General features: G+C 45.0%; 1 protein-coding gene across 1 annotated transcript; it reads left to right on the forward strand.

The window, feature by feature from the left end:
- Positions 1–523: 523 nt before the first annotated feature.
- On the forward strand, positions 524–11,011 carry LOC139401169 (ras GTPase-activating-like protein IQGAP1; the record flags this gene model as incomplete). Its single annotated transcript, XM_071145603.1, has 6 exons — positions 524–644; positions 1,947–2,110; positions 8,699–8,789; positions 9,266–9,433; positions 9,889–10,031; positions 10,841–11,011. Coding segments are annotated over exons 1-6 (858 nt in total), but the record flags the coding sequence as incomplete, so codon positions are not given.
- Between the last annotated feature and the right edge of the window lie 639 nt (positions 11,012–11,650).

Below are 11,650 nucleotides of genomic sequence, written 5' to 3' on the forward strand. Positions count from 1 at the left end.
CTGGTTAGTCTGTAACTATGAGGTTTGATGTTGACTGGTTAGTCTGTAACTGAGGTTTGATATTGTCTGTTCAGTTGACTGGTTAGTCTGTAACTATGAGGTTTGATGTTGACTGGTTAGTCTGTAACTATGAGGTTTGATGTTGACTGGTTAGTCTGTAACTATGAGGTTTGATATTGTCTGTTCAGTTGACTGGTTAGTCTGTAACTATGAGGTTTGATGTTGTCTGTTCAGTTGACTGGTTAGTCTGTAACTATGAGGTTTGATGTTGTCTGTTCAGTTGACTGGTTAGTCTGTAACTATGAGGTTTGATGTTGTCTGTTCAGTTGACTGGTTAGTCTGTAACTATGAGGTTTGATGTTGACTGGTTAGTCTGTAACTATGAGGTTTGATGTTGTCTGTTCAGTTGACTGGTTAGTCTGTAACTGAGGTTCATTAGAATTAGAAGAAATGAGATGGTAACAATAATTCCCATTAATTTAGGATCGGCACTCATTAACCCTGGTGTTGGTGTCTCAGGTATATGGATGAATTGATGCGGCTGAAGGCAGTGGCCAGGGAGGAAAGCAGTGACTATCTGACCTGGAACGACATCCAGGCCTGTGTTGATCAGGTCAACTTGACCATACAGGAGGAGCACGAACGTGAGTGGACCACACACTTGCATGCACACGTACAAACATGTACACAAACACACGTGCGCACACTTGCAGGAACACGCATGTACATACTTGCCAGAATGCATGTACACATACATATACACACACACACACACACACAGCAGAACTCTACTTCCAAGACGTGTAACCATAAAATAGGTCTAAAAGAGGAGACCACTGATAATGAGTCACTCCACCTCATTTATTTGGCTTTTCAAGATCACTTGACCTCAGTATTCCTCAACATGTTTGAAAGTCTGAGACATTCCCATAGGAGATGAGCTCTCATGTACTTCTCTATCTTTATAATGTCCTCTAGTGTGACATTGGCAGTGCCGTGAAAGCACTCAACGGTGATGCCCATGCTAAACAGGCTTTGGGCCAAGGGCACCCTCTATGCAACTCTATGGACATTCCTCATCAGTCTGAATTCTGAGTTGGAAAAAAGAAACATAACGGTGATGCCCATGCTAAACAGGCTTTGAGCCAAGGGCACCCTCTATGCAACTCTATGGACATTCCTCATCAGTCTGAATTCTGAGTTGAAAAAGAGAAACATAACGGTGATGCCCATGCTAAACAGGCTTTGGGCCAAGGGCACCCTCTATGCAACTCTATGGACATTCCTCATCAGTCTGAATTCTGAGTTGAAAAAGAGAAACATAACGGTGATGCCCATGCTAAACAGGCTTTGGGCCAAGGGCACCCTCTATGCAACTCTATGGACATTCCTCATCAGTCTGAATTCTGAGTTGGAAAAGAGAAACATAACGGTGATGCCCATGCTAAACAGGCTTTGGGCCAAGGGCACCCTCTATGCAACTCTATGGACATTCCTCATCAGTCTGAATTCTGAGTTGGAAAAGAGAAACATAACGGTGATGCCCATGCTAAACAGGCTTTGGGCCAAGGGCACCCTCTATGCAACTCTATGGACATTCCTCATCAGTCTGAATTCTGAGTTGAAAAAGAGAAACATAACGGTGATGTCATAGAAACAGTGGTGTCATAAGATCTTTAAAAAGATAGCATTACTTTTCAAAAATAGATCTCTTTCACTAATAGATGGACAATGCTAACAAATGGGTTTTAAAGTGTCTAACATACCAGATTGTCTCTTCTACCTTCCCATATCTATGTCTCAGGCTAATCCTTATGTTTGTCACTTGTGATGTATTATATGCCCTTGTGCTCATAAATGCTTCAAAGGATTTGTCCTTTGCTAACAATAAAGATGTGTTATCTTAATCAACCCTTGTGTGTGTGTGTGTGTGTGTGTGTGTGTAGGTATTGTGGCCATCGGTCAGATCAACGAAGCTCTGGATGGGGGAGACCCACAGAACACCCTAGAAGCCCTCCTGCACTCTGCAGCCAAGCTAACAGACGTAGACCCCTCTGTCGCCCAGCACTACTACGACAAACTGCTTGAGGCCCGCAGGGAGAAGGCACATGTAAGGACCAATTGATGTGTGTACACACACACACAAAATGGGTGTGTTTTGGCACAGAGCTGCTTGACTGGGTGGGTTTTGGCACTGAGCTGCTTGACTCATGTCACACCTTAAACACACTTTACGTAGCGCACAAACACATATTACACACCCTCTCCTTTCTGCTTTACTGGGACGGTGTCTTTCTCACCTCATTGTAATGAACTGGACCAGTCACCTGGGTGGAGGTGTTAGACTCCTCCACTTTCTCCTTCTGTGCTTGTCTCTGGTTTCAGAGCATTACTGACTGATGGGAGTCTCTGGTTTCAGAGCATTACTGACTGATGGGAGTCTGTCTGGTTCCAGAGCATTACTGACTGATGGGAGTCTGTCTGGTTTCAGAGCATTACTGACCTATGGGAGTCCCTGGTTCCAGAGCATTACTGACTGATGGGAGTCTGTCTGGTTTCAGAGCATTACTGACTGATGGGAGTCTCTGGTTTCAGAGCATTACTGACTGATGGGAGTCTGTCTGGTTCCAGAGCATTACTGACTGATGGGAGTCTCTGGTTTCAGAGCATTACTGACTGATGGGAGTCTGTCTGGTTTCAGAGCATTACTGACTGATGGGAGTCTGTCTGGTTTCAGAGCATTACTGACTGATGGGAGTCTGTCTGGTTTCAGAGCATTACTGACTGATGGGAGTCTCTGGTTTCAGAGCATTACTGACTGATGGGAGTCTCTGGTTTCAGAGCATTACTGACTGATGGGAGTCTGTCTGGTTTCAGAGCATTACTGACTGATGGGAGTCTCTGGTTTCAGAGCATTACTGACTGATGGGAGTCTCTGGTTTCAGAGCATTACTGACTGATGGGAGTCTCTGGTTTCAGAGCATTACTGACTGATGGGAGTCTCTGGTTTCAGAGCATTACTGACTGATGGGAGTCCCTGGTTTCAGAGCATTACTGACTGATGGGAGTCTCTGGTTTCAGAGCATTACTGACTGATGGGAGTCTCTGGTTTCAGAGCATTACTGACTGATGGGAGTCTGTCTGGTTTCAGAGCATTACTGACTGATGGGAGTCTCTGGTTTCAGAGCATTACTGACTGATGGGAGTCTGTCTGGTTTCAGAGCATTACTGACTGATGGGAGTTTCTGGTTTCAGAGCATTACTGACTGATGGGAGTTTGAGCATCGGTGTTGGATGCCCTTGAATCACACTAGCATAGAGCTAGCCCTGCAGCTGTTTACATCTGATAGGCTTTTTTGACCTAAAATTACAGAAAATTGAAAAAGTTTGATTCAAAAACACACTTGACCCAACTATTTACATGTATTATGCAAAGTAGAAGCAGGTCATTTGGTACTGTAGATATTTAACTGACACTTTTGTTTACAGTTGAGTAGAGCAGCAGTTTCTCGTCAAAGCGTCTGTTTGCTTGGTGATGGATAGGTCCCGAGGTTGGCAGGGGTGTGTTGGAGTGCACAATGCTACGTCGGCATTATACAAACACCCGAGGCACTGTATGCAAATATAGCTCCTCTACAGTTAGTTCACAGGTGTTTTTTCAATAGGTTGTTGAGTGTGTCTCTAAGACAGACCTTCAAATATAGTGCCTAACCTTTGTTCCAACCTACGCTTAATAAGTATGGTGTATAAAAATTGGCAACATTGGTGTCAGAAGTGGGATGGGGCTACCTTAAGGACTACAGGCTCTGTACTATAAGTAAACATTTATCTTTAACTTTCTTTGAATATACACATCTCTAAACAACCAGAATATTATTGTAGTCATGCGTAAATATAATTGTCTGTGTATAAATATTATTTTTGAGTGGTGTTTTCTTGGCTGATGTCCTGAGGGACAGTGGACTGACTCCATGTGATTCAGCCCCATCATCCCCACATGACTCCCACTAAACCCCCTCAGTGATGTCATGGTGTGATCATGCTTTCTGCTCCCCCGGCTGGTCCTGCTTACCCCTCCCACTCACTTCCTGTCTGTCTCGCACCCCCATCTTTTCTTTCATTTTCATTCTCTCTCTTTTTGACTCTCCTTCCCTTCCTTTTCCCTCTTTATCATTTGAATTGAATTCAAGGGCTTTATTGGCATGAGAAACATATTAATATTGCCAAAGCAAGTGAACTCTCTCTTTCCCTCCCTTTTCTCTTTCATCTCACTCCCTCTTTCTTTCTCCTTTCAACTTAACAACAAAAGGACTGACTAAAATAGCCTTTATGTACAGCAGTCAAACTGTATAGCCCAATTCAAAGCCAAACGGGCTGACCGAGACTGTCAGTCTTGTTACTGGGAAGTAGATTAGTGTAGATACAAGCCATAAACTCATTAGACCTCACACACACACACACACACACACGGCCTCTGACTAACTTAACTGTGTTATCTTGCCTGGGTGGGGTGATGAGTGTCGTTGTTCTTGTATGTGCACATCTATGTCATGGTCCCCCCATATGATGTCACCACTCTAGTCCCACATTTGGTTGTGTTTGCTGGTGAAACAGAAACAAGACTGTAGAAGATGCAGGTGGGGTCAAAAGGGTAAGGGCCATGGTTTACCACAGACAAAAGTGCCGATGTGAACTGCTGTGGGGAAGACTGTAGATGTAGAACCACACAGAGAAGTCACATATTAGGACATTCTGATATAGTTATTGGGCCAAAGCTTTAGTTTAGCTCAGTGAGCTGCACTTTCCACCGAAGCTGGCTTGCCCAAGTTTTTAACCAGAATGACTCATCATTGCTAAAACTTAAGGCCAGAAGCATTAAATAGAAAGTGTCCACAGTGTGTATTTCTCACAGTTTTTCCTGTTAGAAGTTGGCCTATAGAAGTTGGCCTCCGCCCTTGTACTCTCACAGCCAGTGTACGGGAGAATGTTTTAATTGTCAACAATGGGCCGGTCACATCTCAAGCGTTCCCGTCGTGGCAATGTGACGTTTGTTTGCTAAGACCTTTTTCCAAATCACGCTTTTAGGGAAAGAACGCAGGAAGGAGAGCGAGGGAGGAGGGGAGTGGTAAAGAAAGCAAGCCATTTCCCTGGTGATCTTTTTCACAGGCATAGGAAATAACAAGCCAGGACTACTCTGTCTGCTTCCTTAAAAGGGCACGAAGCTGAGCACTACATCAGAAGGGGACTTTTCATAGTAGACCCATTTAGTTGGTTTCACCTGGGCCCTCTGGGGCTCTCGTGGCCCCTCCATGGGTCTGATAGCTGAGGGGAGCATTCTCCTTTGTGGTGGGTTGGTTTTGGACAAGACCGACAGACATACACTGAGTGTACAAAACATTACGAACACCTGCTCTTTCCATGACAGACTGACCAGGTGAATCCAGGTGAAAGATACGATCCCTTACTGATGACACCTGTTAAATCCACTTTAATCAGTGTAGATGAAGGGGAGGAGACGGGATAAAGAAGGATTTTTGAGCCTTGAGACAGTTCAGACATGAATTGTTTATCTGTGCCATTCAGAGGGTGATTGGGCGAGACAAAATATTTAAGTCCCTTTTGAACAGGGTATGGTAGTTGGTGCCAGGTGCACCGGTTTGTGTCAAGAACTGCAACGCTGCTGGGTTTTCACTCAACAGTTTCCTATGTGTATCAACAAGGGTCCGACACCTAATGGACATCCAGGCAACTTCACACAACTGTGAGAAGCACTGGAGTCAACATGGGCCAGCATCCCCATGGAACACTTGAGTCCCTGCCTCTGTGAATTAAGGCTGTTCTGAGGGCAAAAGAAGGGGGGTGCAACTCAATATTAGGGAGAGTTCCTAATGTTTGGTATACTCTGTGTGTACACACACCACACACGTAGGGGTCAAATATCTTCATGGTCTCCAAAGGATCAAATCCATGGCTGAAAGTCCTGCTCTAGGAGTGACTCTACTACGGTGCCTTCAGATTTGGATGACTCAGTCAGACACGCGGCACAGACACAGGAAGTTGTTAGAAACAAGAGGTTCCGGCTTGATTTCAAAGGCCTGATGCTGCTCATGTGCTCCACAGCTGCAGGTGGAGGGGGTTGATGGGACATGGGGATAGTAGCAGATGGGAAGGAATGGGAGCTGTTGAAGGAGAATGAACACAGGGGTATATTCATTATGGTGGAATTTTCAGATCATATCTGGCTGTATCTGTTCTATTATTTTCTGTAACATCACGCCCTCCTGAACAGGCCCCAGGTTAATACATAGAATCTGATTTCAGATCCTAGACCTACTGTAGATCTATACTTTTGTGCAATGATTCACTAATGAATTCTTTAGCCTTTTGGTGGACCATAGAGCAATAGGTTTGAGATATAGTTTTGTATACACATCTAGGTTTCTAGTGTGTGACTAGGCCCCTGTTCGTTAGAGCACGCCGCAGCAAAATGTTTAACAGAAAAATAATACGAGTTTCTTATTGGACAAGTTCAGATAGTGTGTCCCTGTTTCACTACACGTCGTGCCTTCTGAACACGGCCCAGATTTCTTTCTCCGACGCTGATGTTTCATCAGGGATTGTTCATGTGATGCCAGACATCCATGTACAGCCTGTGATATATTTTTCTGTGCCAGTCTTGTGGTCTGAGGGTTCAGCTTGACGGCCAAAGTAAACACGGTGGGGGGACAAGTCTGGAGCTCTGTACGAGTCCAGCTTCATCGCTCACATCATCATTAAAGCATGTACGGCTCTGTGTGTGTGTGTGCATGTGACTCATGCTCACTGTGTGTGTGTGACTCATGCTCACTGTGTGTGTGTCCATGGGGTGCATGTGCACTGCTGTGTTGTGATGTTTTTATGTTATGTATACGTTTACAAGCTGTGTTGTGATGTTTTTATGTTATGTATACGTTTACAAGCTGTGTTGTGATGTTTTTATGTTATGTATACGTTTACAAGCTGTGTTGTGATGTTTTTATGTGATGTATACGTTTACAAGCTGTGTTGTGATGTTTTTATGTTATGTATACGTTTACAAGCTGTGTTGTGATGTTTTTATGTGATGTATACGTTCACAAGCTGTGTTGTGATGTTTTTATGTTATGTATACGTTTACAAGCTGTGTTGTGATGTTTTTATGTTATGTATACGTTCACAAGCTGTGTTGTGATGTTGTTATGTGATGTATACGTTTACAAGCTGTGTTGTGACCACTGACTCCTCTGATACCAGTCAACATCCTGGAATAGAGGACTTCTGTAGGAAGATTTTATATAAGGACATGTAGGGACTAGACTGCATTACTGAAGCAATGAAGGGAGGGTTCACTGGCTAAGAACACCACCCTATCGGCTTTCACTTCCTCTATTCTGATCAGGGGTCTGTTCATAAGGGCACACACAGTGAAAAACATTTTAAAAACCTATTGTAACAAATTGAGCGTTTCAGTCCCTCCCTGTTTTAGTCTGTTTTCTTCTGTTGGGTGCCTAATGAACACAACCCAGCAGTTGTGTGTTTGTCAGGAGTCCTAGTTAATAAGATGCGTCCTTCTACTCCCATCCCCTCTCTGGCACCACACCCTTTCTGTATCGCTTACCTGCCCCCAGCTGCAAGGCTGATTTCCAAACCAATATGAATTAGCACTAACCCTTTAATTACTGTCAATAAAGCTATCCTGCCACTGACGGATTGCGAGCCAGTGTTTCCCTTAGGTAGAGCTCTAGGATCTGCTTCCCCACCCCAATCCTAACCTTCACCATTTGTGGGGGAAATACAAAACTGACCCTGTATCAGCATCTAGGGGAAACTTCACCCTGAATGTTGGTAGCGCAGCCACTACCTGCCTACCTGGCTTGCACAAGGAACCACACCTACCTTGAGTTTTGGTATCGGTCTCCCCCAGCCCCCCTCCCCTGAAACACTGCAGGAGGAGGGAGGGGCAGATAGGTGGGGGAGGGGCAGGTAGGTGGGGGAGTCACAAAGAGGGCCTGTCCTGTTGGCCTATTAGCAGCTAGCCCCGCTCCCTCCGGAAACCAGCTAGCAGAGAGAGAGTTAGCTGTCTGTGCTACTGCGTACTTAAAACACAGAGACTTGACAAAGTGTTTCGAACTGTCATGTCATGGTTTCAGTTAGCTAATATGCTCATCCAATTGACTTGTCATGATGGTCAAGAGTGTACACGGGGAGGGAATGCTGTTGCAGGAATGTGGACTGATATGAGAGGGTATTTCATACTTCTGCAACTTAGATTTCAGACTAAAGATGTAGTTTCTCACTGCCTGCTGTAGGCCTTGGCACTAAGCAGGTGTTTACTGCTATCAGATGTTTGGTTTATAACATCAGCCATTATTGACTTCTGTTCTCCATCTCCTGAGATTGGATTTCTTTTGAAATAAGTGGAATGACCAATGTCTCGGATTTTCATTTGGAGTTCTGTTGTGTGGGGGTGACACCTTGTACTAGTCTATAGAGTTCCCTTTCCTGTGGTCTCATGCCATTGTGGTTGGATGCCATTTAGACCCAAGTCCTCTCATTCAGCAGGAGGAGATCGCCCTCCAGTGGTAATTCAGTAGAATGGCAGTAAATATGCTGCAGACCCGGTGGGTGGGTGTGTGCTGTTTTGGAGTTAGACTGACCGCCTCACTGTGTGTTCTTCCAGGAGACCGAGGACCCCTCTGCTGTGCTCTGGTTGGATGAGATCCAGAACGCCGTACTGATGTCCAATAAGGATACCCAGGAGGCCTTGCAGTGTAAGAATAGTACACACCCTAGCTGTCCCACAAGCACCTTTTCCTCAGGGTTTCAAGCAGACCTGGGTTTACATAGTATCAGATTTATTTCAAATACATTTGATTGACTGCCTGAAGTGTCATATGGGCAAGCTTAGCACATTTGGGACTTCCATTTTTCCAGCGTGTCAGAAGGGCAAGCTTAGCACATTTGGGACTATTCAATTTTTCCAGCGTGTCAGAAGGGCAAGCTTAGCACATTTGGGACTATTCCATTGGTTCCAGCGTGTCAGAAGGGCAAGCTCAGCACATTTGGGACTATTCCATTGGTTCCATCGTGTCAGGCAATCTCAATCAAACACAGCGAAGGTATTTGAAAGAACACATACTATTTGATCACAGGTTTGGTTCCAAGCTATTTCCTGTAAGTAGAGCATGATGAAATACTGAAAAACCAAGTAAAAAAATAATCACTCGTCTCCCTGTTTCCTCGTCAGTCTCCCAGGCCATCCAGGCCATCAACAGAGCGGTGGACAGTGGCGAGGCGCCTAAGACCCTGGCTGCGCTGCGCTCCCCTGGGGCCGGCCTCTACGGAGTCACCCCTGAGTGTGTCCAGAACTACCAGGACGACCTGGCCAAGATCAAACAGGACAAGACCCAGGATGGTGAGGAGGATGGTCGTGGCTGCATCCCAAATGGCACCCTTTTCCCTACATAGTGCACTGTTGACCAGACCCCTATGGAGGGGGATATACTGTATATGCCCTATGTAGGGCATTGGGTGCCATTGGGCCACAGTCACACACTGTGGACAGTTTTCTTTCATTTTATTGTTTTGTGTTCATTACCTGCAATTAGTTTCTTCTACAATGAGTTAGTGCAGGAACATGTAGTAGATGTGACTAAATGGCATCAGCCAGAGCAAGTTAATGTTCATAGTCAAAAGATGTTTCTCACCCAGGAACTGCAGATATAAAGGATCTTGATCACTTGCTTTAGTACAACAGACAAGGTATACATGGTTCCCTGACTGACAGATGGAGCTAGATATATCAACATGTACAGTCTGTAAATAACTTGGTGAGAAATATGTCCATAACGCTGTGTGTTCATGCTCCAGGTGACAACGGCAGTGACTGGATGAAGCACTGGGTGAAGGGAGGACACAACTACTACTACAACCTGAAGACAGGAGAGGGCTCCTGGACTGAACCTGCAGACTTCCTCCAGAACAACACCCAGCTCAACAAGGAGGACATCCAGGTAGGCTAAGATGGATACTGGGAGCCCCGGGGTGAAGTTTCCCCTGTGTACAGAGCTAGGATCAGTTCCTCCTGCCCAAATCATAACGTCAACCATTAGTGGGGAAAATGTAAGACTGGCCGTGTCTAGGGGCAGTTTCACCCTACACCATACAGGGCTTTGCCTCTTCCTCTCTGGCTGTATTCATTGAGCTGAAACATTCAGAACCTTGCAGATATAATTGGAATGAATAGAATGTGCATGATTCCCTCTTACATGAGACTCCTCTGTTCTACAAAATGCATTTCTATGTGGACGATCTATAACGCTGCACCCAGCTGAACAGGCCGCAGTACTGTGGTGTTGTAGTGATGTAGCTTTGTGGAGCATGCTAACAGCGCCCCTCCTACCACTCCCATTGTTTTTAAAGGAAATGCTAATACTAAACTCCTCCGTAGCTAAGTGGACAACCTCAAGTCTTACATTGTTTATGCTCATGCAGGCGAATGTATAGTTGAGATCATTGTGCGCAACTCATACCTTAATATAAATCATTCAATAATATCAATAGTAGACTTGCCAAAAAAATAGTAGTTAAGTGCGTGTATCCCAAGTCTGAATACTGTCATGGTCCATACAGACTACTTTCTTGGTATTTGTACGATTAGGTGAATTTGCCATTTGAGATTTTCCTTTATCATTCTCACTTAACTCCCATCTCTTTTGCTAAAAACAGACACACCTTCCACTGCCACCCCTAAAGCTGTGTTGATACTATGTCATTATGTAAGTGGGCCTGTGTGTGACTGGCTCTCTGTGTTGTCAATCAGTCTGTGGTTTCCGGGGTGACCACCACCTACAACCGGGAGCAGCTGTGGCTGGCCAATGAGAGCCTGATTGCCAAGCTGCAGGCCGGATGCCGTGGCTACCTGGTGAGGAAAGGCCTGAAGGAGAGAAAAGACTTCCTGAAATCTCAGGACCCAGCCATTACCACCATACAGGTCAGAGGTCAAACTCTTCCCTTCCTTTGGACATGGAGTAAATCTCAGTATTTCCTTGATTCCTCACATCCTTTCTCCTCATCTCCTTCTCAAAGTCCATTGGAGCAGAAGACTTGAGATTCCTCCCCTCGGATCTTCTCCTCCAATGTGCTTTGAGAAGGAGGCGAGGAGAGGGGGCGCGAGCAATCAAGGAAATACAATTGAGATTCACCCATAGTCATTAGACATTTCACAGTACACACTTTGAAAATGTATATATTTTAAATGTGACCTTTATTTAACTAGGCAAGTCAGTTGAGAACAAATTCTTATTTACAATGATGGCCTAAACCCGGCCGACGCTGGGCCAATTGTGCGCCGGCCTATGGGACTCCTAATTCTATATGCCTATGGGACTCCAGGGGCGGCAGGTAGAGCTTGGACTAGTAACCGAAAAGTTGCTGGATCGAATCCCCGAGCTTGTCGTGGTAATTTCCTGTATTACTAAGTGAAAGGAGAGTTTACCAACCACACACAAGTCAGAGTTATACTTTAAACTTAATCTTTTAGTAATATGAGCTTCACCATAGCACTTTGACTCTCAGATCAATTAAATGAATTCTGAGAGTGTCAACATAATGGCAACAGATCTTTTATAGC

This window comes from Oncorhynchus clarkii, unplaced genomic scaffold (assembly GCF_045791955.1).
Source record: "Oncorhynchus clarkii lewisi isolate Uvic-CL-2024 unplaced genomic scaffold, UVic_Ocla_1.0 unplaced_contig_345_pilon_pilon, whole genome shotgun sequence".
Taxonomy (NCBI): domain Eukaryota; kingdom Metazoa; phylum Chordata; class Actinopteri; order Salmoniformes; family Salmonidae; genus Oncorhynchus; species Oncorhynchus clarkii.